The sequence below is a fragment of the Phasianus colchicus genome, chromosome 9 (genome assembly GCF_987193195.1).
Source record: "Phasianus colchicus chromosome 9, bPhaCol1.hap1.1, whole genome shotgun sequence".
Taxonomy (NCBI): Eukaryota; Metazoa; Chordata; class Aves; order Galliformes; family Phasianidae; genus Phasianus; species Phasianus colchicus.
The window spans coordinates 22,967,289-22,989,113 of record NC_143444.1 but is presented as its reverse complement, the minus strand read 5'-3'; the positions used below and the strand labels follow the sequence as shown (position 1 = coordinate 22,989,113).

Sequence of the window (21,825 nt, the reverse complement as noted above, 5' to 3'; positions counted from 1 at the left end):
GAGCCACAATTGCCCCATCTGCAGATTAGGGAAACTGAGGCACGGGGAAGTGGGGTGACTCAAGAGCTGTTGCACAGGAGATGCCGCTCGGATGCCGAGGGTTGGGCGTTCCCCATCGATCCTCCGCAGCTAACTTAAGCAGAAATGAACATCGATGTAAATATTTACTGACAAGCAGCCCAGCCTCACCCACTCCTCTCAGAAGACAGCTTTAAAGTAAACTCTCCTGGCTCTTTCATGTTTACATCTTGTTTATTTATTATACAGCAGATCACAATATTTCAACAGTTTGCATATAAAGAAAAGTAACATTTCAGAGTGCGAGAGACCTAACGTGCCCAAGCAGAGAAATGTTAATTAACAATATACACAGACAGGAACAGTGCACTTCCCAAAGCTGAGACTCATCTGTGTTCCCAGCTGGAAGAAAAAAATATATTAAAAAACAGAAACATTATATATTACTGCTTTGTTTAATTTACATCTTGCTTTGCAGAAGCTGCACATAAAAAGATTCATTTTCTTTTTGAGTTTTCTCTTTTTCCCTCTAAGAAAGTTTCAAGTATAGCAGAGACCTGGGCGTTCAGAGCTGGACTCACTGTCCTTTACATACTAAGTTTTTAAAAAGCAGCATGGGGAAGGCAGCCGCAGCAGTACCTGGTGTCATCCTGAGGGGAAGAACAGAAACTAAAGCAGACCATTGGTGAGAACCATTTGGGCTCCCAAGCGGAGAACTGTGGGCATAGGATCGGACCACCCAGGGGGTCCCAGGCTGGTTCTGAGGACACCCAGCTCCCTGTGTGATGCAACACTGCACTGCCGACCCCCGCAAACCCTTTATACCCATGATCAAGTCCCACTCCAACCCCATACTCCCCGGGATTCTGGGCCAGGACGTTTGTTCTGACAGCCGCAACTAAGAAGAGCAGAACCAGAGTTGTGGGACATGGATCTCCAGCAGGAGCTTGGCCAGAATCAGCCACCACCATCCCCAGAGCTGCAGGGTGCCAGATCAGGGAGAAGGTTTTGAAGCCAATGCCAAATACAAGCGAGGAGCTCTGGGGACAGATCCCTGCTGCACCAGCCCTCCAGCAACAGGAGCAGGCTGAGGGACTTCGCATAGCCCTGCTCCTCACCTTCACCCCAGCACGCAGCCGAGTCCTGCTCTCACAGCAGAGGCAGGAGGAGAAAATAGTTATCAGCTACAAGCAAGAAGGGCCGGGCTGCTCCCCAACGCTATTTACAGCAGGAGCTGCTCTGGGGAGTCGCTCGGCAGAGGGGATGCCGAGCACTCCTGCAGCCCCCGCTCACATGTGCCGCTTCATGTGCAGGGCCAGGTGGTCAGAGCGGGAGAAGGCCCGCTCGCAGAGGTGGCACTGGAAGGGCCGGTGCCCGGTGTGCTTGCGGTAGTGGCGGGTCAGCTCATCGGAGCGGGCGAACTTCCAGCCGCAGCCTTCCCAGGTGCAGTGGTACGGCTTCTCACCTGTGGGGAGAGGGGCAGTCAGTGGGCACAGCGATCCATGTGCCTTCACCCCTCCCCCCCCCCCTTCCCAGCCCTCCTGGGTCCCTGCCCACTACTCCTATGCTCCTTCATAGAGAAGAGATTGACTGCGTGCCACTGCCTGACCCACCTTTCTTTCACCCTGATCTTCCCGTCCTTCCTGCACATTGCCTCCCCGCTTGCCTCAGCACGAGGCCCACCTCTGCCCCACTGCAAGAACCCTTCCACGTGCCTCTGCCCCCTCACCCGTCCCTGCCAAGGAACCTCACTCACCACGTGCCACATCGCAGCTCTGCTACGGGGCTACATCAGAACACTTCCACCATGGGGACCCCACTCCCTTCCTCCTCAGCCCAGCTGTGGGATGTGTCCATCCAGGCACCTATGTGCCACAGCTCACATCTCAGGGTCCTGAGCACACCCGGCCCCACACAGGGCCACCCCTGCCTCTCACGGCCCACCCCAGCCCGGCCCCACCGCGTGAATCCTCCACGTACTCCACGGCTGGGGCTATTACCGTGGATCGACGGCAGAGCATCCCCTTCCTGCGCCCCTATCCGACCCCGCTGCGGGGACCGCGCGAGTAACCCCGTGCGTCCTGACCCATGCCTGCTTCCTTGGGGCTTCCTTACCCGTGTGCGTCCTCATGTGCGCCTTGAGGTGGGAGCTCTTGGTGTACGTCTTGCCGCAGCCCGGGTATTCACAGTTGTGCGTCGCCGTCCGCTTGCGCGCCCACGAGCGGCGGCCGCGTTTGGGCTTGCAGTCCTCGGGGGGGCCCCCGGCCGGGAAATACTCCAGCACCGGGGAGTTGGGCGGTGTGACCAGCAGCCCGGGCAGCCCTGCCGGGCCCGGCCCCGGCCCCTTTAGGGGCTCCCTGAAAACACTGAAGTGTCCATGAAACTGAGGGGGTGGCGGCTGGGGGGCGAAGTGGGGCGCGTAGCGATGCGGGGCCACGGCGTAGTGTGGCGGCAGGTCGGCCAGCAGGTGCGGATCGGCACCGGGCAGCGGCTCCTCGGGGGGGCCCAAGCGGCCGTGGGCGAAACCAGGGTACGGCAGCGGTGGCCCCGACACCGGGCCCGGCGCCATGCGGGGGGGCTTGTGTTCACCACCTCCCGGTCCCAGGTACTCGCCGCCAGGCAACCCCAGCATGCAGGCGCGCTCCTCTGGCTGCTCTTTCTTGATGCGAGGCCCGAAAGGCTGCGACGGGTCCAGGGGCAGCGGGCGGGACAGGGCCGGGTGCAGGGCCGAGTGGTGGTGGTGCGGGTGGTGGGGGCCGCCGGGCACCCGCAGCTCCGTGTACTCCCTCCGCTGCAGGTCGCAGTGCGTGGGCAGGTCCGGAGTGAGAAGCTCAGCCACGTAGCTGTGGCTCTGGCCGTCGGGATACGGCGCCGGGAACTTGCCCGGCGTGGGGTAGGAGCCGTCGCTGTCGTACGTGGTGCCGCAGCTCTCGGGGGTCTCAGGCAGAGGGTAATTGGGGCCGGGCGGTCCCTGCCCGCCGCTGCTGGTGTGCGCCAGGATGAAGTCCAAATCCACGAATTTACCCAAGTCGTCCTCCTCTCGCTTCACGGCAGCGGCGGCGCCGTCCTGTTGCAGCATCTTCTGCGGGAACAGCGGCGTCAGGAACGGGACAGCGGGGCACAGCTCCCCCACCCGTACCCTCAGCCCGGGGCGGCGGCTCTCCCAACCCACCCGACGGCTCTGCACCGCTCCGGCACAGCTCCAGCAGCGCCCTCCGACGGCGAAGGGACCGAGCACCGGACCCAGCACCGCCGACCCCAACTCCCCCCTCCCTCGGCACTCCGTCCCCAGCGCCCGCTGCTTACGTGCAGCATGTCGGCGGGCCGCTCCTCCAGCGGCAGCAGGTTGGTGAAGGTGGAGATGGAGGGCAGCGCGCTCTCGTCCACGGCCGCCGCCATGGCGGGCCGGGACCGGGCACGGGGCTGGGGGGAGCGCGGCGCGCGGGGCCCGGCTCCGCTCCGCTCCCCGCGGCGGCGGCAGCGCTGCTCTGCGCCGCCCCGCGCCCCTAAGCTGTTAACAGCATGGCTGCGTTCCTATTGGCCCGACTCACATTGATGTTGGCCGCCGCCGCTTTCTATTGGGCACTGAAGTTGTTAAGCCCCGCCCCCCTGCTCTCAGGCCACGCCCTCCTCCTTGGGGCTGTCTCGACGGGTCCAGGCGGGGGGCGGCCGATGAGCCCCGACCCGGAGTGTGGGGTTCGGCGTGGGTCGCGGAGCCGAGTCCTCCGCTCTGCAACACCGTCAGTGTCACGGCACAGCTGGGTCTGTCCGTGCCCTACCCCACAGAGCGAGTGGAGAGGGTGCCAGCGTGGATCATAGAGCCCAGCATAGAGAGTGCCTGATCTACGCTGGTGTCCGCGGACACGAGTGGGAGAGAGCAGGGCCAGCACAGAGGTGTGCTGCAAGCCGCTGCCCCCACACCGCCACCTCTTGTAATGGTGAATGTGAGGCTGCATCCCCTGTGCAGTGCAATCAGCAGCCCAGAGTGCAGAGCTGCCATCAGGCCGAGCACAGGGTACGTGTGCGAGCAGAGATAAGCACACCAGGGGCTGGCAGCCTGCTTGCCTCTCTTCATCGCACCCTACAGTCCCACTGGACGTTTGCCTGCCCTCATGGGGACCAGCACTATGGCAAGACCTCTAGCCACCCCACCACAGAGGGTGTAAGTCTACCGTGCTGCTCTGCTCGCCCCACAGAGCCCCAGCACAGTGCCATCCCCACGAGAGCTCCCTGCAGCAGCAAGCAGGCTGTGACATCCCCATTTGCAGCATGCCCCTGCTCCGTGCCACCAAGTGGGGATGTGGCACAGAGATGCGGGGCTCTGGGTGGCCACCCAGGGGCTCTGAGCCTCGGTATGTATCCCACTGTGAGAGCACTCCGCTTGGCCTCCCTCCAGGCAGTACCAGGAATGGCCCGGTTTCTGTTGCGCTTGTCAAGGAGCCATAGTCCTTATCTCTCCCAGCTTGTCTCCCTGCTTTCTGGGGCTTTCCATCTCAAGATACCTTTCTAAGAACTCGGGCTGCTGCCGTCCTGCTCAGAAGCGAGGAGTCAATTTGAAAAAAAACACACATAAACACCCGAGGTGCGCACACACACGCACCGCCGCTGCTGGATCCAAAGCCACCCTACCAGTTGCTTTCATCACCGTGCTTTAATTATAAGGGTGGAGCGTTGCAATAAATTATTTCGGTAATCCCGTGGAACAACAACGATTCAGATCTTCCCCTTTTACCAAGAATCCCTGTCCTCGTTTCCAGAGCACGCGCTGAGGCTCTGCCTGGCACTGCATGACCGCCACCAGTGGCTGAGGCAGTGCCACCCGACGGGTTGAAGTGTATGGGTGCCATGTCCTTCCCCTGATAAAGTCACCTCTGAGTGGGGAAAGGCTCAAGGTGTGTGGGCACCCCGCTGGCCTGGCCCCCAGAGTGCCTTGTTGAAGTCACTGGCTAATCCCATTATTTGTTTCTTGTCCAAATAATAATTAATAGCAAGGCAGTTCCTGCCCAAAACTTTTATAGATAAGTGAGAGCAGATGCCACAGGAGATAAGTGCTCATCCTACTTGGCTTTCTCCTTTTCCAGGCACTTTTCACGGCTTATTGCAGGAGAGGCATCACCAGTAGATTGGAGTCCTTTTTACAGCCAGTGTTTCTTGCAGATGTGGGGAAATCCTAATGCTTCCTAATTGCTTATAGAGGGGCAGCATGGAGGGGCAGCACTATGCCCAGCACTACGTGGGGAGCATGGCAGAGCTTGGTGCACCGGGAGCCCCAGTAGATGTGAATGGGCTCAGCCAGAGGCAGACAGCACGCATGCAGCCTGCTGTTGACAGAAGCCCATTTAGGAAACACGAATTATCTCCCGCTCCGCTGCAGCAGACTGTAAAGTAGATGGCATCAGACAAGATCAAACAGCAGCTCAGCAGGAGAGCAAACAGTGGGAGGGAAGGGCTGTGCGCCACGGCAGTGGCCCAAGAGGAAAGGGTTAATGGTTATCCTGCATGTTTGTAGGTGCTGGGGTGTGCACTAGTATGGGTGGCATTGGTTCTCTATGTCCCCTCTCCTCTGGGCAACTTCAGAGTCCCTATAGCATTGGCCATATCATCACAGCCCAGAGAGCTTCGGCTGCAGTGGGTGACACAGCTGGAGCCCCAGGGGGGTCCGGCAGGGTGGCGCCATGGGAACGCACCACAGGCTACAGGGACACCTGGGGGCATGGAGTGGGGTGCCACTGCCAGTCCCCCTCTGCCTGGAGCTGGCCCATGTGGGGAAGGGTCCAGGAGACCGCAGACCTCCCTCCATCTCCCCCAAGCCCCTTCCCCTCCTGGAAAGAAAAGAGGAACTGAAAATGAAATTAAAGCATAATTCAATCCGGAGCGGGTCCAGAATAAAGTCATCTGCTCTTATCGTGCACTGGCAGGCTCTTCCCGCTCAGCAACAAACACAATGTTATCAGGGCACAGAGGGCAGATTCGTTTGCACCGGCCGAGCGAGCTGCTGTGTCCGCCCTGCCTGCCCCGAGCCCGGGGAACACCGGGATACACGGATGGGGCTGAGGGCTGCAGAGGGCAGCAGCACCCTGACACAATCGCTGCGGGTCCCCTTGGATGGGGCCGCTGGCTCAGATCCCTCCTAGTGGATATCCAGCGCTGCAGAGGGACGGCAGTCAGGAGTGATGTTGGATGATAAGGACGCACATGTCCCTGTCTCCCGTGAGTGTTCCCAGGTGCCAGTGCACCCCGAGGAGTGGCACAGCCACCTGTCCTGTGCTTTGCCATGTCACACAGAGCAGGCAGAGCTGGGTGTCCCATGCTCTCAGCATACACTTCACCATGGACCACATCCCACATCCCGCATCCCGCATCCCGCATCCCGCATCCCGCTTTGATCTCCGCCCGAGCCCTGGCTGTGCCCTCGCTGCTGGGGCTGCCGGCTGGGCTGTTATGGGGCCAGCACAGACTTCTTTCTTTATATACCCCTGTTATTTTTAACTCTGCCTACGCAAATCCCAAATCCGGAATGAGCAGCGGCCTGGGGCCAAGGGGAAATGGACATGGTGCAAATTTCCTGCCCTTTTTACCTCTCTTCCTCTATAACACACAGCAACGTTTTTCCTCTACTGCTTAACTTTCACTGGTACAGGAAAGCTGAAAGCACCAGGCTCTGTGTGGAGCTGCTGGGGTGAGCATTGGGATGGATGGGGTCTTCCCCCATTGGGTACACGTTGCACCTGGAGATGTTGGGAGGTGCCCCAAGTCACAGCACACCACAGCCCTCATGGGTGATGCCACAAGCTGGAGATGTCCCTCAAAGAATCCAATCTCAGCCGTTCTCCCATGAGCAGCCTCCATCCTTCATCTCTTGTCAGTGCTATAAGGGATTCAGCCTCCAATTAATTCCATCTCACAGTGGGTGGGTACAACTCCCTTTCCCATACACACATTAAACCAGGGAAAGTACCAGAGCCCATCCCTGTGCTCATCCACCCTCCTCCACATGGGGACATGGTGTTTCCCAGCCCAGCTCCACACAGGTGTGGCTGTGCTGCACGGGGCACATCAGTGGCAGTGGGAAGGAATGGCAGGTGCTGAGTGGAAGGAGCCCCCTGTTACTATGTAGCATTGCAGTGCACAACAAAAGGATGGATTTTTTACCTTGTCCCAGCCCATGTACTGCACTGCTGAGCCCAGCCCCTGGGAATGCTCTCTTGTTGGAAATATCCAAATGGGAATACAAGCTGCCTGAGCCCAAGCCCAATTCCTCCCTTTGTTCTGGGGCTCTGGCAGTGAAGGGGTTAGCAGCGGGGCGACAGGAACTCGCCTTCTCTTTAATTGACCTCCGATGATGAAACAATCAAGCAAACAATTTAGAAATGTGCATCCAGTGAGATCATCGGGAAAACTTCTCCGGGAAGGAGCCCGGGGAAAGGAACGTGGCGGTAATCCACCTGCTCCTGGCAGGGTGCGCTGGGCAGGGGCGAGTGCAGGTGGTACCGCTGCCTGTCACCTTGTTCTGGCTGTCCCCACGGCTTCTGGGCCCAAAGCCAGGCTTGTTCCTGCCCCCTCCCATTGTGCACCCATCCTCCACAACCCCAAGTCCCCCCACGCTGCTCGGGGCTCGTTTTTTTCCCCTGCCAGCACCAAGCACCCCCGCAGCACCATTCTCAGAGCGGGCTGGAGGTGGTGCAGCCACCACAGTGGGCACTTCTAGGACGGGACCCCTCAGAGGGAATCCTCCCACGGGGTGGGAGATTCCCATATGCCCTCCCCCCACCCCAGGCCCAGGGCTGGCACTGCTCCCTGCCTGGCCCCAGTTTCCCTAACCCTGGCTCAGGAGAAGGCTCTGGCTTTGCACACAGCAGGGGCTAATGCTGGCCCCAAGGGTTTCCCTTCAGCACGCTCTGCCACCAGGGTGGTTTTGAAGACAATCTTAGCCAGAGCCTTCCTTCCTCGGCCGCCAGTGATCTGGTGCCGGGCTGCTGTGTTTGTGTTGTGTGTGCGTGTGTGTATCTCCAAACCGCAACAAATATTTCGTACTCGTTTTCTTTCTTTCTTTTTTTTTTTTTTTCCTCCCTCAGTGCCTTTTGGCTGTGGTATTTAAATAGTAGGTGTGGTCCCGGCGCTGCGTGCCAAAACCAACACGAGTTGTGGAGCAGATAACCCTGCGAGCAAACGCGGCAGCAGCAAAACCACGCCAGGGCAGGCAGCGGTGCTGGGGCAGACACGGAGCACGGGGCAAGCAGCATAGGGACAGCAGCCACTCATAGCACCCCTGTCCTCTGCCCCAACGCCTGGCCAATGGGGTTTGAGAATCCCTTCCAGTGTTGGAAGAGAGGCTCACAAAGAAAGTTTCTTTCTCGCAGATGGAAAGCCCTGAGATACAGTGAGCCAAAAGCCCTGACATACGCCTCGTGTCATGCTTCACAGCGTGAGTCACCCAAAGCACAGCCTGCTGCTGCCCTGCCCTGCTCGTGCTGACTGTGCTGGTATGAACAGGGGACGGAGGGGACTCCAGTGCTCTTGGTCCAAAGATAGGCAGAGAGAAATCTGGGGAAAAAGGGCATGAAGAAGAGGGGTTTCTGTGCAGCCCGCCTGCAGGTAGCCCGGCCACAACGTATGCAAGGGAAGCATGAGATCCCTATGCTCTGCGCAAGATCTGAGCATTGTGTGTAGGGATGGAGAGAGATTGCTTCAAAGTGCTCATCAATCTTCAAAGCTTCCAGACACAAAGTCCCCAGGAAGCCCTGGAGCTCACCCACACTTGTGCCAGGTCCCACGTTGCCCACGTTGGTTACTGGCATCTCTGGGCAGCGTTCACAGCCAAAAAGATGGAGGGAGATCATTATCTCAACCTTCAATCCCAGAGCTTCCTCTGGGGCTGGAGAGTGGCAGGGTTCCTCCAGGAGAAGCTCTCGCAAGGCTTTCCTCTGAGGGGGACCCACCTGCCAGCACTTGCAGTTCAGTGTGAGCAGGCCGCCCATGTGGGGGAGGGTTAGGGGAAAGCCGGTGCTTTCCCACCCCCAGCTCACACTCTCAGCTCTCCTCCTCGCTCTGTGTGTGGCCCAGGTGGAGGAACACCCACTTTCTCCTGCCTTAACCTCACACCCCATGGGAAGCAGGCAGTGGGGAACCGCCATCCTTCCAGTGTGGTCCCAAAGCAGACAGCCACTCCAGGGCCAGGGGTTAACCCTACAACTGGGGGCAATGCCAGGATACAGGGGTTCTCCTCCCCATCCCGTTCCAAATGGGACAGCCAGGTGTGTGCAACACTCCCCATGGGACTGTAACCCCAAAGGGGCTGAGGGTACTATGGAGGACATGAACCCTCCTTGCTCCCCAGGATGCCATGCCCTGGGGCTGCCTGTGGGATGCACCTTGCCATGGAGCACCATCCCCTGATCTCAGCGTGTGTTCAGGCTACAGGCAAACAGCTCCAAACCCAAATATTGCCTTCAGCCCCATCCATTTTTCCCAGCCCTGCTCTCCCTAATGCCTCCCATATACCAATGAGGGGCTTGGCATAGCCGCTGCATCCCATGGCTTCTCCAGGCCCCTGGAACCTCTTGGTGCCACTGGCACATGTCCCAGCTTGGAAAGGAAAATAAGGTTCGGATGTTACCTCCCTGATCAGGAGAGGAAAATTCTTTCCAGCAAAACATGCTTTTAGTCCCTCACTGAGTGTGGCTGACATTGGGTTCCCCAGATTTCCAGCCAAACAGGGAATTTTCCACCGACATCAAAGCACAACAAAGCGGTTTTGTGGGGATGGACAGTGTGGCTGTGTGCTGGCACACCTGCCCATGTGCCTCGTTGTGTTGGAAAGTGGCCATGACTATGAGCAACTGCATGGGACACAGAGGTCTCCCACTCCCCTCCTGCCTTCCCTGCAATGAAGGGTGCATCTAGGGGGCTTTTTACAAGCCTCCCTTCCAGAGATATCAGAAGGATGAGATCTGACTGAGCTCATGACAACATGAAGCGGGACGTGGCCAAGTCTGGAGGTGGAGAAGAGGGGTTCTCAGGGAGATCTGGGTGCTTTGAACAGGCAAGGTTACGCTGTCCCCGCCTCCGCCCCCATACACAGCCCCACATCTCTTCATCCATCCTACGGCTAGGGACTGGTGCAGCTGGGGCCACGTGGCAGCACGGGGTTCCCAAATCAGCAGGGCAGCAACATCACGCCAAGCTGTCAGGATTTAGGGAGCCCGATTTCTCCTCCAGTGGCTCAAATTTGGGTTTGACCTGCACCATCTCTTCCTGTGCAAAGGGGGCCACAGCAGACGTGGGGACTTGGGGATACGCTGAGACTGGGGTGGTAGTGGGGGGCTCTGACCACTGTCCGGCCTTAGGAAGGCAATTTCTCCCCGAGATCCTCCGGGAGAGGCTTTTGTGGATGCGCCTCCCCGTTAGCGCAATCTGATGCACTTCAAAGTCGCCTACCCTGGGGACATTAGCGTAAGGATGGGGGACGTGGGGGCAGCCCAGCCGGGGACAGCGCTGGGGATGGCAGGAGTCACCTCCGGGAATCGGCACTTTCAGCAAATGGGTTCATTTGCGGGAACGCAGCGGCTGCTGGCGCATCAATGGGCAGATTAAGGGGCCGCTCCAGCCGCCCGGGAACCTTTTGGTCTGCGGCCAGGTCTCCTTCCACCGAGGCTGATTTGGGGATTCTCTTCCCTCCGAGTCCACAATTGCAGGATCATTTGCATGTAAAATGCGAGCTGGGCCCTTTAGCAGCTCGTCTGCGCCTGATAGCGGGGCCGGGGGAGCAGCGGACACTAAACTCGCTAATGCAATCAGATACCTCTGCACATCAAAGCTCCCGGGCCCTTATAGCAGCAAAGCTCCCCTCGGCCGCCTTTCATCAGTGCCCGGGTGGCTGTCACCCGCATCTCAGGCATCCTGCAGGTGAGGGTCCTGCCCCATAGATGCCCTCAAACCCCTAACTCCAACCCATGCTCACCTGGGCATAGTGCAGGAAAGGTGCACACACACACATATACACTGCAATTAGCTTGCAGGACTAATAACCACATCCGAAAGGAAACTGGCTGGGGCAGCACTGGACCACATTCCTCGTGCTAGGGAGCGGCACTGTCCTCACCACCTCTGCGAGGTGTCCCTAGGGAAAGGACCGGTGCCCTAGTGCCACATTCCGACAGAGACAACCGCCTAACGGGGTGTCAAGCTGGACTGGATGGATGGTTGGCATGACGGGATGGCCAGTTTGCGGCTGCTGCATCCCTGAGGCATGCCCATGGAGCTGCCAGCATCTCCTCCTCCTGGAAAAGTGCTTTTCTCCTTGCTCACCACTCCTGCATCCCACCGAGCACTTTCCCCAGGCATAGGTAGGACGGTCCCAGATTACACTGCACTATTCCCATGAGCAGCACAGAGCTGAGCCATGCCCACATCCAAAGCCGGGTGCTCACACTGCAGGCTGGTGGCCCTACAGACCCTATATCCTTGCTGGGTCACTCTATAACCCTTACCATAGGCAGTGGCTGGAGACCAGACCCTGGGATGATCTCCTGATGCCCACCTGCAAATGTGACCCAGCTCAGTGTGCAGGGGAGCACCTACGGGTGGCACGTGGGTGCTGGCTGCTGTGCCTCGGCGCCGTCTGGGCGCTGTCCTGTGGTTCCTGATCACCAGTCGCCTCTCATGGCAAACACAGCTGCTGCTCTATCCTTCCCCATGGTGCCCGTGGCTGTTGTATGGTGCTGACGTGTATGCAGCATGCAGGTAAGCACAGCAATCCTGGAACACTCATATCAGAAGGATCCAGCACCCCACGGCCTACAAGGAGCAGGAGGCAGAAGCTGGGTGCACTATGCTGCCTGCTCTCTGCATAATGGGGAGCCCTCGGGGATGGGATTTTGCCATGTCTGTGGCTTCTAGGTGCTGGTCAAATCGCAGGTCCTACCCCAGCAGGGAAAGCTGGTGGTGACTCACTGTCCTCATTGCCCCTGCCCACAGGTCTCTCCATCCTTCTCCTCCTACCAGCGCACCCCAGAGGAGATGAGCATCTGTGGGACAGTGGGATTCTGTTCATGGCTGCTCCTGTCCCCAGAGCAGTGCCTGGAGCTGAGCTGCTATTGATATGGTGATGGGACATGTCCCTAATAGGGTGCTCCCTCGGTCCTGTCATATCCTTGTATTCAGCCTGCAATGGGATGGGCATCACACCTTCTGGTGTAGTGTGAATGTCTGCTCTGGGTGGGTTCCCACAATGGAGGCATTTCCAGGGGATTACTCACATGGAGGGGGGATGTGGGGCTGCCAACACTGCAGGGTGGCTGCAGAAATCCCAAAAGCAAATACAACTGAGGAGCAAGCAGCCATGAAGAGCAGGGAACACCCCCAGCAGCAGGTTTGGGGCTAGAGGAGCTCAGCTCCCACGGGTGGCATCAATCAATGTTTGCATCTGAGGAACCCAAAAGCTGGGATCCAGCAAGTTGGGCTGGGTGTCAGGCTCAGGGATGTTTGCTATCTGCTTGCATTTTGGGGGGCTTCCCTGCAGCCCTCCTAGGGGCTGAATAAAACAAGGGGCAGAGCAGAGGGATCAAAGGGGAGGGCTGAAAGGAGCTCCTCGTGAGCTGTGGGTCATTATCTGTTATTAACATCTGTAATCTCCCGGAGAGCAAACTGAGATTTACAGCCTGTTATTAGGCTGTTACTCAACCTGTTGTGCAATAGCTCCATTTGAAGAAAAAAAAAAAAAAAAAAAGGAAAGAAAAGAAAAAAAAGAATGTGATTAATAGCCCGCTAATAAGGGGGAAATCTCTCCTGTTTCATTCAAACAGACTCTAAGAAGATTCCAAGAAGGCATGAGCTCTCAGCCCAGGTTCCCAGGTTGGATGCTGGACCCCCTCCCCCTCCTGGCACCTGATGCCTTGCAGACAGCACTGGATGGGAGGCATGGGCAGCAGTAGGCACAGATCACACCTCTAAGCTCCTGGGGCTCAGAGACTTCAGAGTGTTGCTGCTGCCCCTTCCAGCTCCAGTTCCAGGTCCAGCAGCCCCTTGCCATCCCCATGGTCACTATCTGGAAGATGTGGAAACTCTGAGTCACCCCCCTTTCTTATCCCAGCGTCTCACCTTTTGTTTCGCAGTGACTCCTACCTGACTCATTTTGACCCCGTAACTTCCTGCACTCCGGGCTTTCGCTGCTCATGGACACCCAGATCCCTACTACAGTTTCACCTCATGCTTCTCACCCTGATTTCCAGGCACCTGAACTGGGAGGTAACCCAGGGCTCCACCACATGGTGCCCCGCTGCTGTGGCGCTGAGGATGCTCTCAGCTCCATGCTGTCTAAGTCCCTCTTCCCCCGGGCTCTTCACCTCCCCAAATCATCCTTTGGTAGAACGGGGTCAAGCAAGTGAACGTCTCACAATCATTTCTCCCAAGATTTCATAGAATCATTAGAGTTGGACAAGACTGCTAAGATCAAATTGTCCAACCCCAACCCATCACCACTGTGCCCACTAAACATGTCCATCACCGCCCTCTGGACCCCCAGGATGTGGTTCCAATCCAGGAGGCAGCCTTCGGCACAGACACATGAGAAAGGGAAGATGCCAATAAACTCCTAGTGTTTCACAGCCTGAATTTGGCCTCTGCCTCTGATTGCATTGATGGCCTTGAGCAGCCCGATTTTAACCTGATGACTGCACAGTGTGGTTAATTGGATTGCAGCTGCCCTACTGCTGTCTCTGCTGCCAGCCCAGGTCCTGCCCCACGCTCCTGGGATGTTCCAGGAAAGACGCACCCACCTCTCTGCAGCCTTTTTCTCTCTGTGGAGCGTTAAATCCCCTGGTTGTTTCCTCCCGGACCCTGCCCAGAGGGACTCACACAGGTGCACTTTTGAAGGGCAGGGCTCCACGGTGTTGCTGCGCTCTGCTCCTTGGGGTATTTTCCATCCCTGGCTGGAGGCACCATCACATGTCAGTACTGGTGCTCCAGGGCTTTCTGCTGGTCTCGAGGGCTGTCCCATGCCCATCCTGCTGTGCTCTGTGCAGGCTGGAAGCTGGGAAGCTGTGTCATCTCCAAATGGACATACTGGGAGGATTGGGCCCTTCATGCTCCCAGCAGCATGAGGTGTGCTTGGGTAAAAAGTGGCTGGAGAGGGTGGGAACAGGATCTGGAGCCTGGTGGGGCCGTGGGCACCAGGGCAGGGGCATGTTCTGAAGCTGGTGTCCTCCCTCCCCACACCTCACCACCCTACAAGCCCAGAGGCTTCGGTTCAGCCACCGGGGACCACCAACAGAGCTGCCACCGCCACCCTGTCCCCTAACAGCCGGCGTGGGCGGCCACTCTGTGCCATGCGGTTGCTCAATGCAGCAGAGGAGGGTGAGCTCAACCCATCCCAGCGACCCACGCACATAATGAGGCCCAGTGCCGCCTCGTCAGCAGAGCACTCACAGCCCACTGAGCATGGCTGCATGGCCTGGCGCACGCGGCACAGCAGCCACACCGCGCTGGCAGGCCCGGCCCTGCCTGCTGCTCACGTGGCCCGGTGGCCCGGCTGCATTTTCCACATTCCTCCCACCTCTGAGTCACTGAGATGGCCCTTGCCAAAGCCTTTGCCCAGCCTTGGCCATGCCAGCAGCCCCATGTGGCTCCACGCCTTGGGTCAGGGAAGGGATCCTGCTACCCCATGGAATAGACCTGCTCCCCACAGCCATGCATGCCAAGAGCCTTGCGGGGAACAAGGGAGATCCCTTAGCCCTGAGCAGCCTGGGGATGGGGTTTGCACCCTCTGCCATCCTTGCTGCCGCTTTCTGCCTTGGCTCACAGCACCTGACTCTTTCGAAGAGCACGGTGGTGCTGCCAGCAACCTCACCCTGCTGGGAGCCAGCCCGGCCCTGCTCGGGGCCACCTGCATCCTTAATTCATTCCCACAGGGCATGCTGCAGGCTCAGCACTAGGGCTGGATGAGTGCTTGCGGTCATGCATGAAGTGCACGAATGGTGGCCTCAGAGAGGAGGTGCGGAGAGAGGAGATGCCTGGAAGGGGTCACAAGGGAGCTGGGAATGTTCTCTGCCCTGCTTTGATGCCCCAGCACTCCCTTATGCCCTGACAGAGGGCTGGGGGATCTCCCTCAAGCCAGTATGGTGCCCGGGGCACTCTATTACATGCTCCTCCATATCGCTTGTCCAAATCTGCCCTGCAAACCTACACAGTCATTGCTGAGGTCTGGCACGGCACTGGGACCCCCCAAGCATGAAAGCAACTCCCACCTGACTGCCCTGTATTGAGCACGATGGGGGGAAGAGGTGCAAAAGGGACATGTGGGAGCACAGGGGTGTCCATGGGGTGTGCACTGCAGGGGTGCAGCATCCATGTGTGTAGTATGTCCAAACCTGAGCAAGGGGTGTGCAGGTATGTGTGCACACATGGGGGGCATGTGCTGGGATGTATGGATGTGCAGTGTGCTAGAGATGTGCAGGTAAGCGTGGAGGGAACACGTGGATGTGTGCACACGTGTGCACAGGGGTGCTCAGTGCAAAGAGCTGTCAGTGCACTCCCATGTGCTCTGGGTAAACGCAGGGGCAAATGTCACTTGTGGCTGCTCTTGGTGCACAGTGTTTGCTCTGCAGCAGCTCGCGGGCTCTCGTGCAAGCGGGTGACTTGGGTGCACCCCGAGTTGTTCCTGGTGCCTCTCCCAGGAGAGGTGGCTCCAAGCCGTGACACACAGGCTGTCATTTTTCCGGCAGTTTCCCAGCCTGTCAGGCCAGTCGTGTTGGGTCTTGCTGTGATTTCCCGGATGGCTGCTTGGCACCTGCTTCTTCCCCATCCGGATGGGCCAGTTCCTGGAGCAACACATCTCTTTGGCCCCTGCCCCTCTCCCTGGCTGTGTACCATGCTCTAGTATCCCATCTTAGTGCCCGTGTTGCCCAGCATGATGCCACAGCTGGAGGATGCTGGGGAGGCAGTAGGGGAATGGGTCCATGAGCACAGGCTCCAGGCAAGTAGTGAGTCACAGGAGGTGCAGGGAGAAACCCGCTGCTGCTCCAAGGGGTGGTTGGGGCAGCCAGACAGGCTCAGCGAGTCAGGCCCAGGCGGGCAGCGCGGGTGCCGTTTACTTGCCACTGCAGCTGGAAGACGTGCTGGGAGAATCTGTGCTGTTGTGGAATGGGCATTGCCTGGTGCTGGAGCACAGGAGAGAAGCTTATCAGGAAGACAGGGGCTGGGAGCTTGGTTGGGATGGATGCAGGTGAGCTGCCCTGCACAAAGATGCTCATCCTCTGGACTTTTGGCCAAATTCTTTCCCTGGCCAGTGCTACCCCCCTGCATCACACAAGAAGTGTCCTCAGTAGCCAAGGTGGCTGTCCTGGGAATGTCCCCTCCCAGGCTGTGCCAAGCTTTACCTTGGGATCTTCTTCCTGAGCAAGTGAAGACGGACCCTATCTGTTAGAGGAGGGATAGAGCCCTGTGGTGCCTGGAGTCTGAACCCAGGTGAGCTCAGCTCTCAGTTCCAAATACAGTCTCTTCCCATACCTGTCATTCTGTGGGGATAATGAGCCTCAGCTCCTGCTGGGAAGGCCCTTGGAACTACATCTCACTGCAGCCATAAACCCTCCTTGCCCAGCCCCCCACAGCCTGCCTGGCACCTCTTCCTTGCCAGCATCAAGATGGTGAGGATGCAATTAGGGACCAAGATTTTGGGGCTACTGGTGAGCCTGGATGCGCTGGCAGAGTCAGGATGGGACAGAGCCAGACCAGCACAGAGCACAAGGGCCCCAACAAGCCTACATCTGCTATCCCACGTTGTCCCACTACGGCCCTCACCTTAATAACTGAAGCTTGCCTGGAGCCAGCCAGGAAGAGCGGCCCCCCACCCCAACCTGTCATTTGGGCTCTAATGGGATCCCCCGCTGCTCCCCTTCAGCAGGGCTGAATGAGAGTGGCCAGCTGTGTGATTAGCAGGGCAGGGGTCTGGCTCTGGGCACAGGTAATGATAGGTTTATGTCCTCTGGGCTCCTGACCCCAGCAAAGGCAGGTGAATGAGGATGCCCCAGGCAAAGAGTGGGTACCAAAGAGCAGAACTCAGCATGTCACGCAGTTCCCAGCCCCCTGTGGTGCCATGCTAAGCACTGCTGGAGCCTGGGCCAGGACTGAGGACATCACACAGCCCTGTCCCCAGCATGTCCATCCATCCTCCTCCACAGGTCCTCATGTCACCTCGTCGTCCTGCCCCACACAAACATTCCCTCACTCCCGTCCATGGTAAATATTGTTGCAGGGCAAACAGTGAATCAGCCCCCTTTGTTCAAGTGCTGCTGGCAGCCCCATCTTGTTCAACTGCTGTTTAATGACCCTCCAGTTGTGTACCCTGCAGCTACTCATTAACCCCGGGCTGCAGATGGTGAGGAAGACAGCAGTGAGCCAGCCGGCAACAGTTTGCCAGTGCCAAGGACTGGCTACAAGCAAATTCTGGTGAACTTTTACCGGGTGCTGACGTGCCAGCAGTTTTCCTTCACACCTCTGCAAGTGCAGCCAAGTGTGCCTGTCATGTCCCATTGCCACCCCATGGCATGGCACAGAGGGTGTTGCTCGAGGCTGCATCCCCATCAGAGCTTCCCCTATGGCTCTCATGAAAGGATGCTCAGGCAGAGGGTTTGGAGAAGGGCTGCACTAGGATCTGGGTGATGGAGAGCTGTGGCAGGTCAGCCACCACCATGGTAGTGGCACAAGTCCCCAGGGATGGCTGTGCTAGGTGGTCCCTGGGGCCAGGCAGAGCCCTGGACCAGCCACAGCAAGTTCCAGGGTGACAATTCCACAGTGAGCAGCACAGGGCTCAAGGCCATCTCTGCTCCCTGCTGCCATATAGCCAGAGTCAGCATCTCCTGACCTTCCCCTTGAGGGTCTGGTGGGATCAGGGCAGGGCCATGGCAAGGGGCAGGACCCTGTCCTTGGGTTCTCATCAGGTTCAACAGGATCTGGCCATGTGCTGGCAGAGGGGGTAGCCTGGGGAAGACCATGGTGACAGCACAGGATGCCCGGCACGCTGGATGGAGAGAGGCTGCCAGGAAGGCCCCGATAAACATCTAGGCTTTGTGTTTATTTACAGTTGAGGATATTTATACCGCAGAGTCCTTTAAATTTAGCAGGGGACACACCCAGCACCATCCAGAGTTGGCGGCTGGGCTCCTGGCACAGCCTGTGTCAGCCTGGACACTGGGCATACAGCAGTTGTGTTCTGGGATTGGCACACAACATAGGGTGCAAGGTGTGGGTATGGGGACAGTGGCACTTCTAGAGGAGGGCAGGATGAGTCTGGCATCGTGTACGGGCACGGCTGCTCGTGCAGAGGGGACAGGGGTGCCAGCAGGGGAGGGGACTTCAGATCTGCATCTATCTTGACCCCAAATCACCTCTAGATAAGCTTTGCATCCCTTTCAACTGCTCGTCCTGCTTTCAGCTGCTTAGAGAGAACCGATCGGAGCCAAGCCGAGCCGAGCTGAGCCGAGCCGAGCCGCCAGGAGCATCCCCGCCCGGTGTCTGTCCCCCTCTGCTGGTCGCAGAACCGGGTGCAGCCCCGGCTCCACGGCCGTGCCGCCGCCCCAGCATCCCGCCGAGACACCTCCCGGTGCCTCCACCAAACGGGCTCCTCGTCCACAAACGGACCCCGTAGCTTTGGACAGGCAACGTCTGGTTGCCACGAGGCAATCCCACAACCCCTGCCTCCTTCACCAAATCCCCCCCAAAATGCCGCTTTCTCAGCTCAAGACTAGACCACCCTACAGGGCTCTGCATGTTCACTCCACAGGGACCATGCACACGGGGTGCTCCCACAGGGCCATCCCTCCCAGCCCTGCTGTCCCCTCTGTTCCCCGTTTGCTTACTGCTGCCAAGTCACATCAGGAGCTGTGAAGCCGATCGGCTGGGCTGGCCGGAGGGACACAGAGATCAGAGCCTGGCCGTGCGCCGCAGGATGCTTGTCCTTGGGCACAAGGCAAAGGCACTTGTTTTCATGCTTGTGGACATCCAGCAGCATAAAGTGGGGCCATTTGGATTTTATCTGCTGTGACCAGCCCTGAAGGGAGAAAAAAATGGATGCAGTGAGCAGAAGCTGTCCGCAGAGGGAGCTCGGCTGCTGCGCTGCCCTCCGGCGCCGGGAGCACCGGTCACCCGGCCCTACTCCGGGAGGATCACGGACCCCAGTCCTCCTATGGGATCAGGCTGGCACATCCCCGCTGCAGCCCCACAGCCCCTCCGGACCTGGGCTTTTGGTCACTTCAGCTGTTGCAGAATTTTCTTAGAAGAAATAAATAACAACTCGGTTCATCACTTATACCGAAGGGAAGAATGTTCATGCAGAACTGTTCAGAGGAAGGCACACACGTGCAGGCGCTGAGAGGGAGCTCAAGGCATGCTCTCGTTCCCATTACGTGGCCCAGCCTATCCCATAGCCAGGGGAAACCCACAGCATGGGTCTGAGCCTGCCCAGGGCAACTGGTACACAGGTCACTGACTCCTGGAATGAAGATCTCCTGGGCAGGACCATGCCAGCACACGCTCTGGAGCAGGGTGTCAGAACCACTGGAAGTTAAACTACTTCCCAGCCCTCCCTTAGTGTCGCTGCATCCCCCCTGCTCTGTACCATGCTCCAGCCCCAGGCACTCTTGGCCGAATTCTCCACAGGGAATTTCAGCACAGGTCAGAGGCATGACATGGCAGAGAGGGCTGCGTGAGTATCTGCTCTGTATCTGTGTCCCATGGGGAAGTGAAAGCCCTCTATCATGCAGAATGAAGCACCATGGGAGGAGCATTCCTCCTCACTGCCTCGAGGATGAAGAGGAGACGGGCATCATCAGAGACCTGCACCGCTGTACAACCTCCATGGCTGCATCTTTGCCAGGCATTCACGCACCCTCCTGGACAGAGCACCCATGGGTGCACTGGGGCAGAGCTTTGCTTGGTGCTCAGTCCTCAGGGCAATGCTCATCCATCCCACCCTGGGGTGCCCCACAGCCAGCAGTGGGGTGATGAGCTGAGTGCAGCAGCGGGGCAGCAGCCGTCTCCAGCTGCTCCAGGTCCGCAGGGCGCTGTCTTGGGAGAGCTGCCAGCGGCCAGGCAGCAGGGGGAGAGGGGACAGCTATTTTGGGCAGCCCAAGGCACCCCAGCTGTCGTGCTTGCTTCAATGCAGAGATCGGGCGGCAGCAGGGACAGGGCTGCTTCACTGGGTTGTGGGGTCCCCAGCACCCTGCACCCAGCAAACAGCCATGTCCCAAGTATAAGGCAGCTTGCTGCGGCTGGTGTGGGTGATGCTCAGCTCTGTCCTTCCCAGCTGGGTAGCAGGAGGAACAACGGCTGTGGGACCCACAGCCAAACTTCAGCTCCCAGCAATGCAGCCCTTGTCTGCACTTGGGGCAGTCCCGCAGGGTGCACATGTCTGCAGGGTGAAACACAAGCTGAGTGTTGCGTGTTGCCAAGGTGGGGAGGGCAGCACGGGGCAGCACAGTGGGACGGCTCCTTCTTTCATCACCATCAAACCCGGAGTGTCACGGGGGGTTGTTCAAGCACCTCCCTGCTTGTTGGAGCAGGCTGGACGTTCTGCGAGGGTTTTTTCCATGCCATCGGCAGACACCGAGTGGAAAGTCCCCAGGAGCCGTGGCTGCGCTGCTGGGGACACCAACGGCGTCAGGGTGCCCGTGGTGCTTCCTCCCAGCCCCGCGGCACTCGCCTGCCCTGGCACTTGCCCAGACCGCAGCACTTGGCTGAATCGAGCAGCCCGGGGGGTGAGCTGCTGGCACAGCCCGAGGCAGGGTGAGGCGAGGCAGGGGAGCAAAACACAGTGTAACACAGTGAGGACATGGAGCTGAGGTGTGAGGTGGCGGCAGCTCAGGGTGATGGCATTGCCCCCCATGCCAGTTCCTTTAGGGGAGTGTTCCCACCAAGTGGCAGATCAGGGATGGTTCGGGTGCTCTCTGGCAGCTCCGATCCCATCTCTGGAGCCGTGTGACCATGCTGTCACAAACCAGTGCCTTTTTTTCGTGTGCTGGGCAGGATGAGGACATGTAGAGCGGAAATAAAAGATGAGAAGAAAGAAATGAGGAGGAGGGTCTTCCCTGGGGCTTCCCCTTTCTCCCTAGCTGGGTCCTTCCTGATGATGCTGAGTGGGCTTTGTCATCATCAGAGAGGATGCATCCAGTTGCAGAGCTGTGTCAGCTGCTGCCGCAGCCTTGTATGGGATCTGCACACCCTGGGGGCTGGGGGTGTCTCCCATCCCAACGACACTGCATTCCTTGACTGTCCAGTCCCTCTTCAGGGTCCATCAGGGAGTTGGGGGACCAGGATGACAGACTGTGGTCACCAGCCTGCAGCCAGGGCAGCTGGCAGCCCCTTCCAAGGCTTGGTTGAAAAGAAATGGAGTTGGGTTTGGTGATGGACCATCATGGCAGTGCTGGGGGAGTGTGTTGTGATGCAGCTCCAGTTATGCACAGTCCATCTCTGTCTGAGCACACAGGGGTTGTGCTTTGTCCCATTGCATGTGTGGCATGCAAAAACTCAAGCAGAAGCTCCTGGATACACCATGGCTCCAAGCACTAGGAGATCTCTGTAGCCCTGTGCCACAGGTCTGGCGTGATGAAAATCTCCAACAGCTGCTGTCCTCTCGGCCAGCGCAGCTGATGAGTGCCAGGAGCTGGTATTTCCTCCACACCTTTCACCCCTCTGGATGTCTGCCTGCATTCACCCACAGTTCCCCAGGAAACAGCACCCATGGAGATGGAGGCGAGGAGAGGAGGGGAGGGGAGAAGAGAAGAGAGGAGGAGAGGAGAGGAGAGGAGAGGAGAGGAG

The 21,825-nt window shown here is 58.5% G+C and overlaps 1 protein-coding gene across 2 annotated transcripts; it reads right to left on the bottom strand.

Moving 5' to 3' along the window:
* Nucleotides 1-212: 212 nt before the first annotated feature.
* KLF17 (KLF transcription factor 17) lies at nucleotides 213-3,488 on the bottom strand. Of its 2 annotated transcripts, none has more exons than XM_031601096.2 (3): nucleotides 3,325-3,488; nucleotides 2,134-3,100; nucleotides 213-1,483 (listed from the first exon to the last, which is right to left on the bottom strand). In XM_031601096.2, exons 1-3 carry the CDS (start codon nucleotides 3,415-3,417, stop codon nucleotides 1,308-1,310), a joined length of 1,236 nt encoding a protein of 411 aa, XP_031456956.2. In that variant the 5' UTR covers nucleotides 3,418-3,488; the 3' UTR covers nucleotides 213-1,307. The 2 variants fall into 2 exon arrangements, with proteins under 2 accessions (XP_031456956.2, XP_031456963.2); XM_031601103.2 differs by having other exon boundaries at nucleotides 2,134-3,097.
* Nucleotides 3,489-21,825: the final 18,337 nt, after the last annotated feature.

Excerpts from the sequence above, each read along its gene's own strand:
- KLF17 (XM_031601096.2), bottom strand. The coding sequence starts at position 3,417 with ATGGCGGCGGCCGTGGACGAGAGCGCGCTGCCCTCCATCTCCACCTTC. Across the intron at positions 3,101-3,324 it reads GGCCCGCCGACATGCTGCAC|AAGATGCTGCAACAGGACGG; the intron begins GTAAGCAGCGGG and ends CTGTTCCCGCAG. Across the intron at positions 1,484-2,133 it reads GCACATGAGGACGCACACGG|GTGAGAAGCCGTACCACTGC; the intron begins GTAAGGAAGCCC and ends CTCTCCCCACAG.